This window comes from Conger conger, chromosome 1 (genome assembly GCF_963514075.1).
Source record: "Conger conger chromosome 1, fConCon1.1, whole genome shotgun sequence".
Taxonomy (NCBI): Eukaryota; Metazoa; Chordata; class Actinopteri; order Anguilliformes; family Congridae; genus Conger; species Conger conger.
This window is the reverse complement of record NC_083760.1, coordinates 39770753-39794858: the sequence shown is the minus strand read 5'-3', so window position 1 is coordinate 39794858 and position 24106 is coordinate 39770753. Positions and strand designations below refer to the sequence as shown.

Sequence of the window (24106 nt, the reverse complement as noted above, 5' to 3'; positions counted from 1 at the left end):
CTTAATGACATTGGCTGTATGTTAAGGGTCGTTGTCCTGCTGCAGAATACATTTGGGGCCAATGCGATGCTGTCGTTGCTAGGAAACGGTAGCTCTCAAGGTCCAATCTCTAATCAGTTGAAAAATAACTCCAAGAAGGAAAAGATCCCACAGCAGCAAGCTCTTCAGAAAATTAGACTTTATTGTGGCACAACAGCCGGTTCAAATCCAGATTTTCAACCTTGAATATCAGACTAAACTCTCATTTTATGAACTGTCCCATAGTGTTTTCCAGAACTTTCTACGACCTATGGATCATTTTTGGTGCTTTCCACCTCATATTAATCATTTTACTCAACTTTGGATTACACATGGGTCACTTATGCGCTTCTAACAACAATATTTATCAGCAATAAGTCATAGAAAGTATACAGACCTACTGAACAGCAGTAAAATCATAGAAAACATATGATAGACATCAGTGAAATCATTGAAAATATACTACTAAATATCTGATTAATACTTTCTTCTAGGTGAGTAAATGTATTTCTTTAGCCTGCAGTCTTTGCTCTCTTTTCGACAGTGTACACTGTGGTTTCTAGCGTTTTCATAAGCTCAGCTGTAATTAAATGTTCTAGGTTCATTCAATTTAATAAAACAGCATACATGTGATACATTGATTACAGGTCATGTATATATATATATATATATATATATATATATATATATATATATATATATATTGATACACTCTTAGCATAAATCTTTGAGAGCGTTGGAGGAACCAGCTTGCTCATTAGGGCAGTCTTTTTGGCCGCAATTCTTCCATGAAGACCACTTCTGACCAGACTTCTAGATGGGTGTATAACTACCTTGTGTTCTGACATTAAACTGTCTTCAGCAACCTCACCTTGGAAGCAGTTTGGCTGTTCCTCACCCAGTTTTAACCCTGCTACACAGCTATTTCAACCTACATTAAATTAAATTAATGATCATTAGCTCCTGTTTGGTATAATTGGTTAATCACACACCTGACTATATGCCTACAAAATCCCTGACTTTGTGCAAGTGTACCTAGAGGAATCGATGCTGGTTTGAAGGCAAAGGGTGGTCACACCAAATATTGATTTGATTTAGATTTTTCTTCTGTTCACTCACTTTGCATTTTGTGAATTGATAAAATAAACTATTAACATTTCTATTTTTGAAAGCACTCTTTCTTTACAGCTGTAGGGAAGAATACATTTCCTGAATGATCAAGGGGGGTTCACTGTCTGCTTTGCTTGTGTATTCATCTGCCTGTCACCCAATCAGGGATAAGTACCTGCATTTACTTCAGGAGGTTTGGGGCATAAAAGCTCATTCCTTTCTAACATGATTTTGTAATTGAACTGCCTTGCTTTTACCCGGGATTCTTCATACAGTAATAAAAGACCATTTTTGGTCTGTATTAATACATTGTTGAACATCGGACTACTAGTTTTACTTCACAAAGGGCCAAATTCCTACACAGCATTGTTTCACACCTGCCTAAAACTTCAGCACAGTACTGTACATTCAAGAAAAACTGCTTGCCAAGAAGTACGCACACAAAATCTGTGTCTGGCCGACCTGCTATTTGCAGTCTGAGTACCATGGGCTCACTGAAGTGCACAAATTCCCACAGTTTTGGATGGTAAACTGTCAACATTGAACATAGTCTGCAGTGGGATCTGTCTAGCCAACTGTATGTTTACTAGCATTTTAAGCAGATGGTGGGACAACTTATGTGTAATTAAATCCACAAGCCTCAATCAATACGTATTAGCCTACTAGCCAAAAGTATTTGTTCCAAGCATAGGTGGAGTTTGACTTGGAAGCAACATTTTTCATCATGGGGGATCATGCTATTGGGAGAGAAGAATGTAAAAATATCTCAATGTGGAAATCTGTATTCTTGGTTTTGTAATCGCTAGCCTATAATCATTTTTAGGTGCACACATATTTAGTAATAACAGGGGCTTGCCAGCATGCAATTAAACAGTAAAGTAAGTAAAAGCAATAAATAATTGTTGCTTACAGAATTCAGCAGATTCAGAATTCAGCACCGCACAATCTATCAAAACATTATTTTTAAGTTGTCTTAAGGGTTGCCTTTCATTGGTTAGTTATTATACAATATAGAGTAGCCTATAATGTTTAAGACAAAGATATTTTTTTGTAATCAAACAATCCACATAGGGCAAAGGACTGAACAAAGTTGAATTTTATGAATTTGGAACGCCATATCTAGCTTAAAAGCCATGGGAGTAATGTGCAGAAAACAATACTTATTATTTTATATTGGTTCTAGTGTTAAGGGTAGGGCTGCAACGATTAGTCGACATCCTCGATGACATCAACCATGTAATTTCGTCGATTCATATATTCATACCGTTATACCGCTTCATATATTTTTGGCGGCAGCAAACCCAGCTGAGAGTGCGGGAGAGGGTTCATCCAAAAAACCTGTGGGAATTCTTCAAGCAAAAACCCAATAATATGGTGGTTTGCACGCTGTGCAAAGCTCAAACGCCAGATCACAGCAGCATGACGGCCATGCAGAAACACCTGTCGTGAGCCACGGACCCCTTGCCGAGCTCAGACCTCACGTTCCCACGAGCAGTACCTCACCATGAGGTGTCTCGGGGACGAACTCAAGTACTCCGAACGTTCTGGAGCCCTGGTAAGTTCTACTGAACTTCCAGCCCAGTCTCGAAGTGAAGGGTGTGATGCAAATCTGGTATACGATGAACATCGGACTACTAGTTTTACTTCACAAAGGGCCAAATTCCTACACAGCATTGTTTCACACCTGCCTGAAACTTCAGCACAGTACTGTACATTCAAGAAAAACTGCTTGCCAAGAAGTACGCACACAAAATCTGTGTCTGGCCGACCTGCTATTTGCAGTCTGAGTACCATGGTCTCACTGAAGTGCACAAATTCCCACAGTTTTGGATGGTAAACTGTCAACATTGAACATAGTCTGCAGTGGGATCTGTCTAGCCAACTGTATGTTTACTAGCATTTTAAGCAGATGGTGGGACAACTTATGTGTAATTAAATCCACAAGCCTCAATCAATACGTATTAGCCTACTAGCCAAAAGTATTTGTTCCAAGCATAGGTGGAGTTTGACTTGGAAGCAACATTTTTCATCATGGGGGATCATGCTATTGGGAGAGAAGAATGTAAAAATATCTCAATGTGGAAATCTGTATTCTTGGTTTTGTAATCGCTAGCCTATAATCATTTTTAGGTGCACACATATTTAGTAATAATAGGGGCTTGCCAGCATGCAATTAAACAGTAAAGTAAGTAAAAGCAATAAATAATTGTTGCTTACAGAATTCAGCAGATTCAGAATTCAGCACCGCACAATCTATCAAAACATTATTTTTAAGTTGTCTTAAGGGTTGCCTTTCATTGGTTAGTTATTATACAATATAGAGTAGCCTATAATGTTTAAGACAAAGATATTTTTTTGTAATCAAACAATCCACATAGGGCAAAGGACTGAACAAAGTTGAATTTTATGAATTTGGAACGCCATATCTAGCTTAAAAGCCATGGGAGTAATGTGCAGAAAACAATACTTATTATTTTATATTGGTTCTAGTGTTAAGGGTAGGGCTGCAACGATTAGTCGACATCCTCGATGACATCAACCATGTAATTTCGTCAGCGGCAGCAAACCCAGCTGAGAGTGCGGGAGAGGGTTCATCCAAAAAACCTGTGGGAATTCTTCAAGCAAAAACCCAATAATATGGTGGTTTGCACGCTGTGCAAAGCTCAAACGCCAGATCACAGCAGCATGACGGCCATGCAGAAACACCTGTCGTGAGCCACGGACCCCTTGCCGAGCTCAGACCTCACGTTCCCACGAGCAGTACCTCACCATGAGGTGTCTCGGGGACGAACTCAAGTACTCCGAACGTTCTGGAGCCCTGGTAAGTTCTACTGAACTTCCAGCCCAGTCTCGAAGTGAAGGGTGTGATGCAAATCTGGTATACGATGTCCTGTATTCAATGTATTCCTCTAAAAGAATCTTTATCACATATGATTATAGTAAGATATACTTTATTATAATCAATCAAAAAAATAGAGTTATACAGATTACAGTGTATATATCATCTTTCAGTTTGCTGATCACATGCAAGTTACATATACCCCTTTAGCTCTTTCTAATTTACCTTTCCACCATGATGTTTAAAAGTCAAGGTACACCCCTCAAATACCCATCCTCTTTGGCCTTAGCCTTATCCTATAGCTCCCCCTTCTGGACGTTTAAAATAAACTATTCCTAGAATATTATATTTAGCTAAACTATAAAAACTTCTCTACATTTTTCTACCTTATATAGTACCTTAATGAGAAATAAAAGACATAAAAATAAAAGGAAACTTATAAAGTTGAACTTCTATGGCCTACTTTTCCTACTTATATAAGTAATATAGATTATAATTACCACCCAAGCTTGATTATAGTTGTTCTGGGTTGCTCTTTCGACATCAGTCCTGTTGCCACAACTCTTGGGCTAAGTGCGCACCGCGTACATCACTGTTCTCCATATCCAGATCCAGCTTGACTACAGCTGTCTTGCGTTGCTCTCTCTTCAACAGCCCATAGATATCTTCAACAGTGAAATTCTAAGATGCTATCCTAAGGTCTAAAAGCTTATTCCTTATATATCCTGTTTCCGTATAAAAGTGTACCTTTTTTGATAAGAAATGTCCCCAATATATCGAGCGGGAAGACATTTATCTCTTATGCAACTTTTTAATGACCATATTCATCACTTCTGTTTGTCCCACTGTCATTTTCTCATACCTCAAAGGAAATTTCCCCAATACTTTATCTCATGTGCCCCTCCGGTTGGGAATTTCCACCATCTCAATATACGAGTGGAAAAACACTAACTTTTTTTTTTTTTTTTTAAGGAATCTATTCATCACTGGTATTTGTCTCCCTGTCATAATCTCTCCTTGGACTCTCTCCAAACTTTGACTTCATACAAGCCGGAAGTTAGTGCCCTCCACCATCTCAACATACTCTTCAGGTGCCCCTCTCCGCAGCGCCTTAAGGGATCTACAAAGGACATCCAGCCAATAGCTGAGTGTAAATCATCCCCCAACTCCTCGACACTCAGTCCTTTGAATCTATCCAATAAATTATCAGATTATAATCAGGAAGGCCCTTAAAGCCTCTTAATATTCTTTCGGTATTCACATCCCTTCCGTTTTCCTTATCTTTTTTCTTTAGCCAGGCATTGTGCTCCTCCCCTGTAGGGTTGGGGTTTTCCCTGACTGCTCGCTCAGCATGTTGAATCTCCTCCAAGGTTATGCTGGAACTCATTCTATGCAGGGCCTCAGTCAGAACTTTAACCTTGCTCCTTAAAACCCTAAATCTATGTCCCCCGACTTCAGACTCCTCTACTGACAAGTATGGCTGCTCATTATCTCTGAACCACATATTTTTCCTCTTACGGGCGTGCTTACTACCACCTCGATGGTGTGTGCGAGGGGTTAACAATGCATTCCTTCCTAACTCATCCCCCGTCAATCTCTCATCAGGGGGGCCTAGGGCCGGGTCCTCGACACACCTTAAAAGGATCCAGGAGCTGTGACTAAGTTATCTAGCTTGCTATTGTTATGTATATGTAGCTCTAACGTTGTCAACATTGCTATCCTCAGACATTTAATTAAATGAGCTGTATTAAATAATAATGTGTTGATTGCGTGATTTTAGTTAAATTAACCTAAAACCCCATGCATGTCTGAAATCTAGCTAGAGCTCCCTTATTAATGTAAATACAGCCATGATAATTGTTGGAATTGGACTGGACTGTTGGAATTTTTACAACGCCACAGTTACACTAATGTTAGCAATATTAGGCTACTGTGTAACTACGCAAAACTTTGAACACGGTTTTACATTCCTTTAATGGCATCAGTGATCGAGCGTTTGGTAAGACAAACAAAATGCAACATCAGCAGCTGTTATAATTCTCAGTGTAAATATGGATTACCCGTTTCAAAAGCAGTCGTAAAAAATCTTGTCTAAATGAACCGGTTGTCAGGTTAGTTTTATAACATCTCTGATTTTACTTGTGTGCCATGGACGTTCAAAGTCATAACATGTGCAACATGTGTAATCTAACTAGTGCGCAATGAATGAGTCACATTCAAAATATAAATAGTTTAATAAACATATTTTAAGAAGTTAATTACAATTTCACTGTTTCCATGTCCAAGTCCAATGTTTACCATTACCCGAATAAACACCTAGCCATGTGCGCACTGCGTAGTGCACAGACGAACACAAATACAACCGTCCTCAACTAATCTGTAGTATCATACTACAGCCCCTCCATCGGATAATCTCGTTTTTCAGCATGTAGCTGCAGGCATAGATACATTCTATATACAATGTCACAGTAACTGGTTGGTGTTATATTATTTCACGATAATAAAGTAGCTATGATGAGTCGATACATTAAAAGCAGTAAGACATGGCATGTAGGTGACTCACCCTACTAGTATGATTTAGTAGGGATCCACACTACACAGCATTTACGGGAATAAATGAACTTAATGGCTCGTAGTTAATATTATCAATATTATAAATATATTCTTATCAATAAGTACAAATCTTAATCTTAAATCTTAAGGGTAAAATTGTGCAATTGCTAACTAATTCTGACTCTTACTTTTTTTTCTTGCATTTTCTTTTTCCTCGTAAAAAACTAATCCATGTGGATGATTTGACCCCTTTACTCATAGATGGTCTACTCTGGGTCTTCAGCCAGTGGTGTCTGAGAGACATCTACACCCCGTAGATGTAGTCTGAGGAGCCTCACTGCTCCCATGTTAATGCAATTCCTGTAAATTAGAAGTGGTTGGTGGAATTACAGAATTGTCTTTTTCATGAAGGTAAATAGAGAATTACAGGCTCTGTGCGCAGTTACCCCTAGCCTGCTACTGTTGTCGTGTCTAGGAAACGACAGAGTCCAAATCTTCAATTTGTCGAAAAACATCTTCGCGAGGGAAAAGACGACACCAGGCAGCAAGATCTTCAGGAAAATCAGACTTTATTAGCACCCGTGCATAAAGCCGGATCAGCTCTCCAGAACTGAACCCCGACTGGCATTTGTACACCCATTTTATACACAGTTACTCCACCTACAACTCCTCCTCAAACCGCATTCTGGCAAATCACCCACACTTTTCTTATCGTAACTCCTCCCAACGCTCCTCCCACAACGTCATTGTGGCAAATTGCCAACGGTCCTTATGCTCCGCCAACTCTGTACAAAGTTCAGGGCATTCTGCCAACTACGTGTCCTCACTTCACCCCGCACCTGCTCTTGGCAAACTACCAGACCTCATAAAGTTCTGGATGCCCTCCCTCTAACACGTCATCCATACACGTCACTCTGTATCTTTCACTTTTATAAGACAAACTAAGCAGCAGTAATCATTGAAAATATACAGACAAACTAAACATTTCATTAATATTCACTTCTAATATACTTTTCTAATATACAGAAATACTAAACATTTGATTAATTATTCTCTTCTAAGGGAGTAAATGTACGTAGCATTCTTTGCTCTCATTTCAACAGTTTTCACTGTGGTTTCTTGCGTTTTCATAAGCTCAGCTATAATTAATGTTCTAGGTCAAATAGATACACTTCTGGCATAAAACATCGAGAGTCCCGGAGAAATCAGCTGTACAGTCATATCTTGCTCTGCCCATGTCCTTGACAGTTTGGTCTACACAGTTCAAGACGGCCCCCCCCGCCAGCTGGCTGGGCTCACTGTGTAATCCTGGCACAATTAAGCAGTTACTCAGTTTGAAACTATACAGGGTACATATCATACTTTAATACAGATATATTGATAAACTTTTAGCACACATCGTCGAGAGTTTTGGAGGAACCAGCCTGCACACTAAGGTGATTTTGACTTGTGATTGGTTATCATGCTTTTAGGAGGGAGATCTTTCGTTCTGTGAATTTTCCCCTACACTGTAAGTGAGTGATGTTTTGAAATTAGCCACTGATTTTGGCAAGCCCTTGCATTCATAAAACCATGCTTGGATGGCTTAAAATGATCCTATCTTTGACAAAAAATACAAATGCAGTTTTGTTGATAATACTATAGTTCCCCGGAAAATATCTTTAATTATTATTATTTTAAATAAAATAAAAAAAACACATGCAGGCACGCACAATTACAATGAGAAGGTTGCTCTGCTTTGCAATGGGCTATTTTCAATATGCTAGTTCTCTGGTACTGTACATACATTTTTCAAATATGGGGATAAATTGTCAAATTGTACATATACAAATTTGCAATTTGACCATCCCACCCAATTTATACCTTGAAATAACATTCAGTGGGCATTCAGGGAAACAGGAATTTTTTAGTGTTGGGAATATGTGCCCTCACTTCGCATGAATGTTCTGGTAACCAACACTTAGCTGGGAAGGCGCAGACTGGCAGGTAGATCGAAACACATCAAACACATGGAGGACAAAGGAAAAGAGGAAAGGGTTGTAGCACCCGACAGTACCTTGTATCCCACGTGAGCCCCTGTGAATCTCCTAGCCTGCACAAGGCCGCCTGCTTATCAGACAGTCATTTGCTTATTTAGTGTTTTAGTCCATATCAAATTAGACAAGGATCACATTCATTTAAAACATTCCTGTTGACTTATCACTCACTCTGCAAAGGCCCAAGTTTTACATTATGTTAATTGCAACATACTAAATTATTTAATAATTTGTTTTTACTAATGGCTACTGTTTATCCAAAGTATACTGATGACAAGCTGTATCTGGCCCCAGAAGCATCCTGGCAGCCCCCCATCCAACAGGCAGGTGACGGATCTCCCAATGTGAAAAGATGTGTCATTTAATTACCTCCTGCCCGGCACGCCATCCGTCAGTGGGAGCTGCCTACATTCCACTGTCCATCCCCACCACGTGCAGTTCACCTGCATATCCTAATGAAGTCAAGACCCAAGTTCAACGTAGTAATTCTGTAGCGAGAGTTTGTGCAATGTATCAATTTATCACTTGTGACACAGATACTTTAAGTTCACCTCACTTAATAAGGACATTCTCTGGGCTGAGTAATTAAAAGTGAACGGTTTGAATATTTACTAAGTGCGGAGTGTCATTTCTACCATGGCCTGTTGCCTGCATGAATTATTCTTCTATCTGCAGTAAACAGCTGGGTAATTATTACTGCCATAATCAGAAAATCTGAGGCAAAATATATGGAAGCAGAGCAGTTAGGTTACTCTTCTCTTTCACATCTTGCTCAAAGACAGTGAAATTAAACATGAGTAAACCATTGCTTGTCTACCTCAAGTGTGCATTCACACTTCATTCACCGTCATAAACTATATTTACACCTGTGGTTAACGTCATAATTAAACCTACCGTGTTGTAACGGGAAGTATATTACACCCTTGAGAACAAATTGAGTCTAGTGTATATTACATTTAGGCAAATTGAATCCAAAGCCAATCACAGTGGCTTCTGACAGTGTAGAACTACTTTCCTTGCAATATATTAAATTATTTAATTAAACTAATTAATCACCAGTCCAGGTCACACAGTAATAAATTATTATTGAGGTCAATTAGCTCAAGTAGCCCCTCTGCCCCAAATCCCCAGCCTACCACCAACCTCCTCAGCAGTGGTTTAAAAATGCCAATGCGTAATTGTCATTTGCATTGTAATCATTTTACGTGCTCTGGTGTCAGTAGAGATTTTAAGTCTTAAAAAAACTTTTTGGAATCAAATCTTACCTGATCTGTGCTACTTTGTTTTGATCCCTTCTTATCAATTTTTAAATGATAGCACATTCATAAAGATTTGTTTTTTTGTTGCACATTGAGGTACTTCCTATTTCTCTTGAATATTGCGATTTACTAAACGTCAATCAGTGTGCTCTTGAAAAATTATGCGCCATTGATTTTCCACACAGAAACCGAGTGTACCAAGTTGGATAGTCCAATTGCATGGCTAAAATGTCAGGAGTGGGGGATGGAGGAACCATGTGCAGACTCAGAGATGCAGTGAAATTGCAGGATTAATAAAGCAGGCAGATGCAGGGGCAGACAGAGCGTAATCCGAATAACAGGCAGGGTTCAAAAACCAAGTGGTCTGTTCAAACAGGGCAGAGGTACAGAAATCGTGATCCAAAAGGAGAGAGTCCACAGAGCCAGGTAGAGTTCATTAACAGAAAATCCAAGGAACTAAACAACAGAACTGATAACAGAAAACACAAGGCTAGAACTCACAGCATACACCTAACACAGAAACTGAGCTGAGCAGAGCAGAGGCTAACACAAGGGAAGCAGACTTGACGAAGTAGCAACAAAAGAAGAAAACAGGCAGGCCTATAAGTACTAACAAATTGACTAAACAATAAGCAGGTGTGGGAGCTGGGGAACAAAACGAGGAACAGGTGAGATGATTTGATGAATGACAGGAAGGAAGTCCAAATAGGGAGTGAAGGGCCGAGACATGTAATAAAGAGAGAGGGGAAAGAAGGACTGGAGTGAGAATAGAGAACATAGAAAAGGTAAAAATAGAAGGGCACAGACGTGACATAAAATTACTGTTTTCTGAGCATAACATCATTCAATGGATTCAAATTGGGTAAAGATTTGTCAGTGCAAATATCTGTCATGTAAATACTCTACAAAAGTTTTTATTTTCCTTAAAAGCTGAATTTGTTGTGTTTGGACACAAAGATAATTTGTTTTACCAGTACCTCATGAGGCTGCTGTGTTACGGCTTGAAGCCACCAACACAGATCAAGATCCCTTCAACGGGAACATATATGTTGGGATTTTATCCATCATGGTGTAATTAATAAGTGTGAGATATAGGTTGGTAAAGGTCACAAGACTAAAGTGCCAAAACAGTATACTGTACAGCCATACAGCCGCTGCTACCACACTAGGACTAACTAAAGTCTACTATCGTCTACTTTCTCAATTTCATATTTCACATTAATGAGCAATTTCCGCAGGCCGGATGGTAAAATAGAGGCCACGCTACTCTACGCAATTCATTTATTTTGTAATTTAATTCCATGAGGACGAAAATAATTGCACCTCTGCAAAGATAAAGTGTGGTGATTTTTAAATGTCAATATACTGGGTTCAGTAACCTTATATAAAAGGTAGGATTAATATTCTCTCAAGGCTGTAATTGAAAACTCAGTGCTGGTGAGGCTGGTTTGAGCAGCAGCTACCTGTGTATTGCCCCAACTTTCTCAGGAATTGGAATGTCTTTCTGTGCCATTTAAAAATAATAAAAAAATCCTTAAAGTTATTACAAAATACAATAACAGCATGATTTTAAAATGAGATTTTAATACAGCCCATTTAAGCAGCTTGGGGAGCAGATGTCATGTAATTTCCTGCCACTGCTGATGGAATATATTCATCATCCAACAGCACACTCCACTTGGCTGATTGGTGTCATTAAGCTTCTGTTTTTATTACATTCTGTTGAAGCAGGGAAATATTTTTAATTTCACCTTCGTCTTTCTGTTAGCTACAAATTGGGAAGGGAACCTATAACCAATCAAAAATGGTCTCGATGAATGAAAAGTAACAGATAATAATTGGGCTGTTTTTTTTTTTCCTGCTCAAAATCTGACCAAGACGTTTTGTACCCCACCAGTGTAGATGTTTAGTCAGGACCACTGTTAGAGTCAAAGTTAGAATTTCTATTAACATTCTTAGGAGGCAATACAGTTATATTTGGCAGTATGGCTCTGTTCTGGTAGACCCCTGGCCATCCATACAAGCATGGATAAAACGGGGTGGGAAATGCAGCAAATGAGAAAATTTTAGATTTCAGTTTTTGATTTTTAATAAATTTGCTCAAATCTATAGGTTATTGGGCACATTAATGGTCATTATGCTATATTTCAGTCAGGACCATAAGAATATTCATGAACAATCTTAGAAGGCAATACAGTTATGTTTGGTTGTTTGGGTTGTTCGGGTACCAGAAGAAGCCCTTCATCCAGTCATATCAAGGCCATTCTAACATTATGTGGGTCAGTGGCTATGTACACCAAAAAGCTTTTTTCACCTTTCCCTGAAGCAAAAATGTTAAATTAGACCAGGGGAAAATACTACTTGTAATAGTGAAGGCTATGCCCTTGTGTAGGGCTTAGCTGCTTCGTTAGCCCAAGGCAACACAAGACCATTCTCTCTCTTCGATCACGGAGATAGATTTGCCAGTTTCTGATGACGAGGTACGAGGTACAATAGCGTCGAATAGCTTAAATTATTAGCCAACATGCATTTGGTTTAATTAGTTTGTCACATATGGCTTGTATGCTGAAACGGCATGTCTGACAAAAAGAAAATGTTCAATTTCAATATTCATATTATATTCATATAATGTAATTGTAAGGGCGTGGGGACGGAGGACCAGATGCGACCAAAAAGGAAATCTTCAAGTTATCACCAGAATGTGTGATAACCACTAATATAGTGTAGGGATCTACCCAATATAATCTAGGAGAACCACTAGAGGAGAAAGGGGAAAATGGAAAACAGGACAGAAAAACCCCTGGCAAAAGAAATAGATGAAAGAAAATAATAAAGAAAACCTGATGTGGTTACCTGAATACGGGGTATTAATTCTCTAATGAAAAGCCAGCCTTGAAGGCTACCTTTACCTGGCTCAATGTCTGAAACACAATGTAAGCACAGAGTGGAGGAACAATGAGTCTTAAATAGGGTAGAGCCCACCTACCAATAACAGATAACTGGTTAGTAATTAGATTGCACCTGGAAACCAATTAACCAAGGCAGCAATCTGAATGCGTGAGTCGATACTGCCTGGAAAATGAGCACGAAAACCCTGACAATAATAAGGTAATTTAAGAAATTGTATGGTTGTATAGCTACCATACAACCAACCATGGCCCTGTTTTGTAAATTATTTGACTTGTTTGTAACCCATATAGTGATACATCAAAGCAAATGCATTGTTGCGTTTGTATTGCAATGAACTGTTGAAAAAGCTTTTACACCTCCACCACTGCTCCGATATCAATGTAGATTAATCCCTACTCCGGTTGCCAGTGAAAATAGAAGCAGCCATGCTTCTATAGTGCAAGCTCACTGCTTGAAATGAAAGTGACCAACAGATTTCACATTTGTAAGAAGCACATATCTGGTCCGAAGCTTTCACTGAGGATGCTGCGCAGCAATTACTACTGTCATTGCCACACTGAAGCAGGAGTGGCAGTATGCAGCTCTGGAAACAGTCTGTATGTTGGCCAATGTGATGGTGGCAGACAGAAACCAGATGTCATGGTGTTTCCTGATGGAGGCTCATCTGGGCTCACGCCACCATGAGTACAGGATCATAGAAGAGAGGACAAAACAGTGTTAGTGTGTGTGTGTAATAATCAAACCAGCTCGTTCATTTTTCAAAATTGAAAGCTTGTGATGAATACAAAATATAGTAAACTTAAGAGTATTTGCTACAGTGAGATCACGAATATTTGCACAATAGTACTATACACACAATATACTCCTAAAGCGTCCCTCACTCCACTAACTCCTTTCTTGACAGAGGCAAAATGGGAGACTGTTTGCAGCTGGGCTGCCCACGTTCTTGATAGGGAATCGTGCTTAGAGTGCCTGCGGAAAGCTTCTGGATAACTTTTCAATGGAACTCTCCGATGCTGTCCATTGAAGCTTTGCTTTGCATTGGCAGATTTATGGTAAACTCCACCCTCATTTACATGCCTAAAGGACTGGCTTGTTTTGCTAGAAAAAACTTGATAGTATAACCATCGTTGCAATCCGGACTTTCGATATCTCCCTGTGTCCCCCTCGTCTATCCTCCCAAGGGAATCACACAGTGTGTGACATGCTTAAAAGTAGCAAGACACTTGTACCAGTATTCAAATACTAGCTTACTTTAGCAAATAATTGAGATGTTACATAACGCAATACAATCAATACAATACAATCCAATATAATACACAAAACTGGATAATTTGAAGAAAGACATAAATGGTATAGAGTTTGCAGCTCTTTAATCAGAATCAGAATCAGAATCTCTTTATTCGCCATGTAGTTTTACGTACATGGAATTTGCTGTGGTTTGTGGGTGCATACAAACAACATAAAGAATGAAACCAAAAAAAAAAAAATAAAAATAGGAACATAGATATATAATAAGGTGGAATGTGATCTGGGTAAATATAAGTAAATACAGTGGGGCAAAAAAGTATTTAGTCAGCCAGTGCAAGTTCTCCCACTTAAAAAGATGAGAGAGGCCTGTAATTTTCATCATAGGTACACTTCAACTATGAGAGACAGAATGGGGGGAAAGAATCCAGGAAATCACATTGTAGGATTTTTAATGAATTAATTGGTAAATTCCTCGGTAAAATAAGTATTTGGTCACCTACAAACAAGCAAGATTTCTGGCTCTCACAGACCTGTAACTTCTTCTTGAAGAGGCTCCTCTGTCCTCCACTCGTTACCTGTATTAATGGCACCTGTTTGAACTCGTTATCAGTATAAAAGACACCTGTCCACAACCTCAAACAGTCACACTCCAAACTCCACTATGGCCAAGACCAAAGAGCTGTCAAAGGACACCAGAAACAAAATTGTAGACCTGCACCAGGCTGGGAAGCCTGAATCTGCAATAGGTAAGCAGCTTGGTGTGAAGAAATCAACTGTGGGAGCAATTATTAGAAAATGGAAGACATACAAGACCACTGATAATCTCCCTCGATCTGGGGCTCCACGCAAGATCTCACCCAGGGGGGTCAAAATGATCACAAGAACGGTGAGCAAAAATCCCAGAACCACACGGGGGGACCTAGTGAACGACCTGCAGAGAGCTGGGACCAAAGTAACAAAGGCTACCATCAGTAACACACTACGCTGCCAGGGATTCAAATCCTGCAGTGCCAGACGTGTCCCTCTGCTTAAGCCAGTACATGTCCAGGCCCGTCTGAAGTTTGCTAGAGAGCATTTGGATGATCCAGAAGAGGATTGGGAGAATGTCATATGATCAGATGAAACCAAAATAGAACTTTTTGGTAAAAACTCAACTTGTTGTGTTTGGAGGAGAAAGAATGCTGAGTTGCATCCAAAGAACACCATACCTACTGTGAAGCATGGGGGTGGAAACATCATGCTTTGGGGCTGTTTTTCTGCAAAGGGACCAGGACGACTGATCCGTGTAAAGGAAAGAATGAATGGGGCCATGTATCGTGAGATTTTAAGTGAAGGGCATTGAAGATGAAACGTGACTGGGTCTTTCAGCATGACAATGATCCCAAACACACCGCCCGGGCAATGAAGGAGTGGCTTCGTAAGAAGCATTTCAAGGTCCTGGAGTGGCCTAGCCAGTCTCCAGATCTCAACCCCATAGACAATCTTTGGAGGGAGTTGAAAGTCCGTGTTGCCCAGCGACAGCCCCAAAACATCACTGCTCTAGAGGAGATCTGCATGGAGGAATGGGCCAAAATACCAGCAACAGTGTGTGAAAACCTTGTGAAGGCTTACAGAAAATGTTTGACCTCTGTCATTGCCAACAAAGGGTATATAACAAAGTATTGAGATGAACTTTTGTTATTGACCAAATACTTATTTTCCACCATAATTTGCAAATAAATTCTTTAAAAATCAGACAATGTGATTTTCTGGATTTTTTTTTTCTCATTTTGTCTCTCATAGTTGAGGTATACCTATGATGTTTAAAATTACAGGCCTCTCATCTTTTTAAGTGGGAGAACTTGCACAATTGGTGGCTGACTAAATACTTTTTTGCCCCACTGTATATACAATACAACATAATGCTGAAGCGGGGTATATGAAGTATTGTTAAAGTGCAAAATATAAAATATATAAAATATAAATAAAATTTAAAAAATATAAAGTTTATGAAGTTTTATGGGGGAGGGATAAAAGTCTGTGACAATGGGGACCCTTGGGCCTTTTTGATGAGGCCAGCTGCCAATGGGTAGAAGCTGTTTCTGTGGCGAGAGGTTTTGGTCCTGATGGACCGCAGCCTCCTGCCAGAGGGGAGTGTTTCCAATAGTCTGTGTCCGGGGTGAGAGGGGTCGGCCACAATCCTTCCTGCAGAGCGGATGATACGCTGCAGTCTGCCCTTGTCCTTGGCAGTGGCAGCAGCATACCAGATGGTGATGGAGGAAGTGAGGATGGACTCAATAATGGCGGTGTAGAAGTGCACCATCATTGTCTTTGGCAGGTAGAACTTTTTCAACTGCCGCAGGAAGAACATCCTCTACTGGGCTTTTTTGATGAGGGAGCAGATGTTCAGCTCCCACTTGAGGTCCTGGGAGATGATGGTTCCCAGAAAGCGGCAGGATTCCACAATGTTGACAGGGGAGTCTCTCAAGGTGATGGGGTCGGGTGGGGGTGGGTTCTTTCTGAAATCTACAACTATCTCCACTGTCTTCACAGCGTTGAGCTCCAAGTTGTTCTGACTGCACCAGGTCACCAGATGGTCAATCTCCCACCTGTAGGCGGACTCATCCCCACCAGAGATGAGTCCAATCAGGGTGGTGTCATCCGCAAACTTCAGGAGCTTGACAGATTGGTGACTGGAAGTGCAGCAGTTGGTGTACAGGGAGAAGAGCAGAGAGAACGCAGCCTTGGGGGGAACCGGTGCTGATGGTCCGGGAGTTAGAGACATGTTTTCCCAGCTTCACATGCTGCCTCCTGTCAGACAGGAAGTCTGTGATCCACCTGCAGGTTGAATCAGGCACGTTCAGCTGGGAGAGCTTGTCTTGTAGCATAGTTGGCATTATTGTATTGAAGGCAGAGCTGAAATCCACAAACAGGATCCTGGCGTAGGTTCCTGCGGAGTCCAGGTGCTGTAGGATGAAGTGTAGAGCCATGTTTACGGCATCATCTACAGACCTGTTGGCTCTGTAGGCAAACTGCAGGGGGTCCAGGAGGGGGTGTGTGATGGATTTTAGGTGGGACAGTACAAGGCGCTCAAAAGACTTCATCACCACAGAGGTCAGGGCGACGGGTCTGTAATCATTCAGTCGTGTGATCCTTGGTTTTTTGGGGACAGGGATGATGGTGGAGGCCTTGAAGCAATCTGGTACATGGCAAGTCTCCAGTGAGGTGTTAAAAATGTCTGTGAACACCGGAGACAGCTGATCAGCACACTGCTTCAGGGTGGATGGAGAGACAGAGTCTGGCCCGACTGCTTTGCAGGGGTTCTGCCTCTTGAAGATCCTATTGACATCTCTTTCCAGTAAGGACAGAGGTGTCTCTGAGGTGAGTAGCTGTGAAGTGGCCCAGGCTCCTGCTGTGATAGAGGAGGTGGGGGAGGAGGGGGGCTGGAGCTGGTGGCTTTTGTCATGGGGGATGGTGTCAGGACTGTCCCATTGACCTTCAAAGCGACAGTAGAACTCATTCAGGTCGTTGGCCAGGCGTGAATTGTTCATGGAGTGGGGGGTTTTTGTTTTCTAATTAGTGATCTGTCTGAACCCTTTCCAGACAGATGTCATTGGCTGAGAACTGGTGTTGCAGCTTCTCTGAGTACAGTCGTTTAGCGTCTCGCACCTCCTTGCTAAACTTGTACTTGGCCACTTTAAACATGTTTCCAATAGTCTGTGTCCGGGGTGAGAGGGGTCGGCCACAATCCTTCCTGCAGAGCGGATGATACGCTGCAGTCTGCCCTTGTCCTTGGCAGTGGCAGCAGCATACCAGATGGTGATGGAGGAAGTGAGGATGGACTCAATAATGGCGGTGTAGAAGTGCACCATCATTGTCTTTGGCAGGTAGAACTTTTTCAACTGCCGCAGGAAGAACATCCTCTACTGGGCTTTTTTGATGAGGGAGCAGATGTTCAGCTCCCACTTGAGGTCCTGGGAGATGATGGTTCCCAGAAAGCGGCAGGATTCCACAATGTTGACAGGGGAGTCTCTCAAGGTGATGGGGTCGGGTGGGGGTGGGTTCTTTCTGAAATCTACAACTATCTCCACTGTCTTCACAGCGTTGAGCTCCAAGTTGTTCTGACTGCACCAGGTCACCAGATGGTCAATCTCCCACCTGTAGGCGGACTCATCCCCACCAGAGATGAGTCCAATCAGGGTGGTGTCATCCGCAAACTTCAGGAGCTTGACAGATTGGTGACTGGAAGTGCAGCAGTTGGTGTACAGGGAGAAGAGCAGAGAGAACGCAGCCTTGGGGGGAACCGGTGCTGATGGTCCGGGAGTTAGAGACATGTTTTCCCAGCTTCACATGCTGCCTCCTGTCAGACAGGAAGTCTGTGATCCACCTGCAGGTTGAATCAGGCACGTTCAGCTGGGAGAGCTTGTCTTGTAGCATAGTTGGCATTATTGTATTGAAGGCAGAGCTGAAATCCACAAACAGGATCCTGGCGTAGGTTCCTGCGGAGTCCAGGTGCTGTAGGATGAAGTGTAGAGCCATGTTTACGGCATCATCTACAGACCTGTTGGCTCTGTAGGCAAACTGCAGGGGGTCCAGGAGGGGGTGTGTGATGGATTTTAGGTGGGACAGTACAAGGCGCTCAAAAGACTTCATCACCACAGAGGTCAGGGCGACGGGTCTGTAATCATTCAGTCGTGTGATCCTTGGTTTTTTGGGGACAGGGATGATGGTGGAGGCCTTGAAGCAATCTGGTACATGGCAAGTCTCCAGTGAGGTGTTAAAAATGTCTGTGAACACCGGAGACAGCTGATCAGCACACTGCTTCAGGGTGGATGGAGAGACAGAGTCTGGCCCGACTGCTTTGCGGGGGTTCTGCCTCTTGAAGATCCTATTGACATCTCTTTCCAGTAAGGACAGAGGTGTCTCTGAGGTGAGTAGCTGTGAAGTGGCCCAGGCTCCTGCTGTGATAGAGGAGGTGGGGGAGGAGGGGGGCTGGAGCTGGTGGCTTTTGTCATGGGGGATGGTGTCAGGACTGTCCCATTGACCTTCAAAGCGACAGTAGAACTCATTCAGGTCGTTGGCCAGGCGTGAATTGTTCATGGAGTGGGGGGTTTTTGTTTTCTAATTAGTGATCTGTCTGAACCCTTTCCAGACAGATGTCATTGGCTGAGAACTGGTGTTGCAGCTTCTCTGAGTACAGTCGTTTAGCGTCTCGCACCTCCTTGCTAAACTTGTACTTGGCCACTTTAAACATGACTCTGTCCCCACTCCTAAACGCATCTTCCTTCTCTGACCTTAACTTTCTGAGTTTTGCTGTGAACCAAGGTTTGTCATTGTTGTAACTCACCCTGGTGCGTGATGGTACACAGCTGTCCTCACAGAAGCTGATATAGGAAGTCACCGCCTCTGTGTACTCATCCAGATTGTTGGTAGCAGTCATGAAAACATCCCAGTCAGTGCAGTCCAAACATGCCTGAAGATCCTCCACAGCTTCACTGGTCCACTTCTTTGATATCCTCACAACAGGTTTAGAGAGCTTTAATTTCTGCCTGTATGCAGGAATCAGGTGGACCATGACATGGTCAGAGTGTCCCAGTGCAGCGCGGGGGATGGCATGATACGCACTGCTAGCTGTGGTGTAACAGTGATCCAAAATGTTCTTCTCTCTGGTCGGACATTTAATAAACTGTCTGTATTTGGGGAGTTCATGGCTGAGGTTTCCTTTGTTAAAGTCGCCGAGGACAATAACTAAAGAGTCCGGGTTTTTCCGCTCCACACACAGTATCTGGTCGGCGAGCATGCGCTGTGCCTCCTGCACGTTAGCATGCGGTGGAATGTAAACACCAACTAGTATGAATGAAACAAACTCACGGGGGGAGTAGAAGGGTTTGCAGTTTATGAGAAAAGATTCCAGATCAGAAGAACAGTGTTGTTGGATCACTGTGATGTCGTTACACCAACCACTGTTAATGTAAAAGCACAAACCTCCGCCTTTCGTTTTGCCGGAGAGTTCTGTGTCGCGATCCGCTCTGAAGAGTTGGAAGCCTGGCAGCTGCAGCGCAGAATCCGGAATCGATCCACACAACCACGTCTCCGTGAAGCACAAAACAGAAGATGAAGAAAAGTCTCTGTTTTTACCCAACAGTAGCTGAAGTTCATCCAGTTTGTTTCCCAGTGAACGCACGTTAGAGAGAAATATTCCAGGTAACGCTGTGCGATATCCGCGTTGGCGGAGACGCACCAGCACACCAGCGCGTCTTCCTCTCCTCCGGCGTTTCACTGTATGTACAAAGGTGAGCGCACCTTTGACGACAATGTTCAATAGTTCCACAGATGTGGCAATGAATGTGGGAAATAAATCCGTAGGGGTTGTAGCCCTGATGTTCACAAGCTCTTCTCTGGTGTATGAGCTCCCCGAATTGTCGCAAAACACTGAACTGACAAACAAAACGAGACAATAAAACGCGCACCGACACACCGAGGCGACCGTCCATGGCGCCATCCTGGTAACAACTTCAGGAAACGTTTAAAGTCGGTCTAAGCTGTACTTCTGCAACATCTGCGAACCACTGATTATTATGAAATCCCCAAAATTAATGGAAGATGCTGCACTGGTGAAAAACATGTGATTGCAGTCATTTCAGCATGCTCATCCTAAAAGAATGAGGCCATTCCAGTTGTCACATGACATTGACCAAAAACAACCAAGGCTATATATATTCCAGCAATTCAAGAAGCTTTGCTATAGAGGAGCGCCCTAGAGTATGTATCATTTGCAAAACAAAAAAAAAACAGGAATCAACATAGTTTCAAATATATAACAGCAAGATGGGAAGCATATGTGGGTTTTAAATTGCTCTTGAATCACACACACATGGTAAATAGTAGTTTTGAAAACAAAAATGTTACAAAATGTTGTAAAAACATGTGCAAACCAATTGTAACACAATTTTTGGATCACTGAAATGTGTTAATCTAGACCTTTTTTGTCAATATATTGTTGCAAATCCAATTAGAAATATGAAATAAATTACAAAAGCTTAAAGTTGTCATGACTATTTTTCAACACCAGTTGACAATGGGAGGGCTAATAGCCTTTCTTCAATGAATATTTATGTGGTATGTACTCCTGCCAGGCGAGTAGGCTTTTCACACCTGGCCTTACCCCTCCCTACCTCTAAAACAAAGCCTTTCCACATATAATAGCAATACTCAGTGAGCCAGTTAGAAGACAAAAACAAATACATTTTTTTATTTAGGAATTTATTGAAATCACCACAAAATCTCCATACAATAAAGATGCCATTCATAAACACCACAAATGTGCCATTTTTCAAAACAGTTCCAGTTTAGCTGCAAGCAAAGGGGGACATCACACTCTTTGCACTTCTGTGTTCTGTTCTGTTTTCCCTATGTCCATCCTGCAGAACATGCATGTCCTGCGCCCATACGATGCCACCTTCTGTGTGGCTGTAGGCACAGGCAGATGATCATGAGTGTCTTTTGTGAGACACCACATAGCTGTGCAGTGAGCCCCTCCATAAAAGCCTTGTGGGTCATTTGTTCCTGTTGTCCCAGTGATGACAGTTCTTTGTGGAGAATGTATGCATTTGTTCCAGCAATGTCCAAAAATGTATATATAGCCTACAAACAAAGATGCCTCTTTACCTACTAGCCTACGTCTAAGACAAAAACACATAAATTCAGAACAATACAAATGTGCATTACTGAATATTCAGGTGAACACAGAGAGTAGTTTCACAGAGAGTAGAGTATCACAGAGGGTCGAAGGTGGAGGTGGTACTGGAGTCGGATATAGCATGTTGGCCGCCGATTGGAGTGGATTCTGGGGAAGTTTATTGGAAATATATGATTTATGTTTTTTACAGTGAAGCTTTTCATCTATCATTACACCAAGGAACTTGGTATATGGGATTCTCATTCAAATATTGCCAGACTTACACTCAGTGAGCACTTTATGAGGTATTTATTTGACTTATTTTTTTTACTTTTTGGTCTTCTACTGCTGTAACCTATCCACTTAAAGGTTTGATGCATGATGTGTTCAGAGATACTCTTCTGAATATCACAGCATAACCACCGTGTGGTTATTTGCGTTACTGTCAGCTTCGACCAATCTGGCCCTTCTCACATCTGACCTCTCTCATTAACAAGGTGTTTTTGCCCTCAGAACTGCTGCTCACTGGATGTTTTTTGTTTTTCTGCACCATTCTCTGCAAACTCTATAGAATACTACATGATTGGTTGATTAGATATGTGTATGAACAAGCTAGTGTACAGGTCTACCTAATAAAGTGCTCAAGAGTGTATATACATCTTCACCAAGATCTACTCCATGTCTATTGTTGGGTAGGAATAGCATGTACAAACTTTTATGGATTAAAGGATAGTTTATTGCTTTGAAACCATAAGTACAAGTTCTGAATTTGTTTTGGTGATTAAATCATTGTATTCTTTGTCTGATAAAACATTAGCATATCATCAGCAAAAAGTATAAAAAACATGACAGATAACTACATGACAATGTAGTTCAACACCTTTAATACCATACAAATTAAGTTTCATAAGCAAAATATTATGATCTACAGTGTCAATGTCTTAAAAAAGTTTTTATCAAGAGCTCTTGAGACCTTGTCCATCAGTTAGACCAAAGCTATTTCAGAAGAGTGTTTTCCTCCCCATATTGGTGGGAATAGAGTAGCTTATACTCAGAAAAGAACTCAGTGATCCTATTTTACAGCATTCTTTCAAATTTAGAAATAATGCTGTATGAAAATGCAGCATGCTGTATGAAATTCTTTCATTTATTTTTTAATTGTGATTCAATCAATAAATTAGTTTCTAAACTACAAAACTATCTTAATCTTTTGAATAAAATTATATTCAATAAGATAAAGCTTTAATACTTTTAACTCGCCTTAGGTTAATTATTTATCTCAACCACTGCTAACCTCCATATTCTCTGGAGAATCGAGACAATCCTCTGTAATTTATGATTCAATTTGTGTGGTGCCTTGAGATTGAAAATGTAATTTCTGACAATTTCCATAAATTACCTGGAAAATCCCCCCCCTTTGCAACCCTAGTCACAACATCTTTTAACATTTAAAATGAAAGAAATGAAACGGAAGCTAAGGGATGATCCTGTTATATCTGAATTCACGTTATTGCAGGGTTTTACTGCAAATAATATATATATTTTTATGTTAACAATGTTTCCAGGAATAGAGCTCTCTAATCCCTCATGAACATTGCTGATCCCTTGCTTGATTGTGGGTTGGCACAACCACAAGTAAAAGCAATAAAGATATGGGTTGTTTCAATCCTGGATGCTGATTGGCTGCTGAAATTCTACAATTATTGTAAATTTGCTACAGTAATAGTTAATCAAACATACCTGTTTATAAACAGTATCACTCCATGCACAACTGTTATTTAGAAATAATATTACTAAATTAATAATGTTGTGTCATCAATTAATTAATTAGTTTGTTTTTACATTAATGCCATTTGGCAGATGCTCTTATCCAGAGCGACCTACAGATTAGACTAAGCAGGAGACAATCCTCCCCTGGAGCAATGCAGGGTTAAGGGCCTTGCTCAAGGGCCCAACGGCTGTGTGGATCTTATTGTGTCTACACCAGGATTCGAACCACCGACCTTGCGGGTCCCAGTCATGTACCTTAACCACTACGCTACAGGCCGTTTGTATATGTTGTAACTGTTTTATAAAAGCTGTATTGCACTTGAGGTGGTGCTGTATCATGAATACAGGGGGTTGCCAGCATTACACTTTGGATTGTACCGTACAACACCCCTGTAGCCGATATGGCCTCTTGTTCTGTATTGCTTAAATAAGCAGACCACAGTCTTTATATTCCACTAGGAGAGACCTGGAGGAGTTTGACGAACTACAGAGGAGGGTGAGGGAGCACTCAAATATGGAGAGAGATGAGCAGGAAAAGCAGGACCAGGCCCAGAGGATGCACTACCTTCTCAGCACTTACCAGGTCTGCACAGCCATCAATCCCAAACCTATGTTCTGCACACCCTCAGCATTCACTCCTACAAGTACTCTCCAAGCCCTCGATACAATAGCCTCTAGAACTTTTTTATATTATGTCTTCAAT

The 24106-nt window shown here is 41.3% G+C and overlaps 1 protein-coding gene across 3 annotated transcripts in view; it reads left to right on the top strand.

Annotated features, from left to right (window-relative positions):
- spata17 (spermatogenesis associated 17) overlaps nucleotides 1-24106 on the top strand; it is a 303051-nt gene that overhangs the window by 26545 nt on the left and 252400 nt on the right. For all 3 annotated transcript variants that reach the window (XM_061216057.1, XM_061216056.1, XM_061216058.1), the window contains one exon: nucleotides 23863-23986. In XM_061216057.1, the coding sequence (XP_061072041.1) occupies nucleotides 23863-23986 (124 nt within the window). The remainder of the gene's footprint in view (nucleotides 1-23862; nucleotides 23987-24106) is intronic.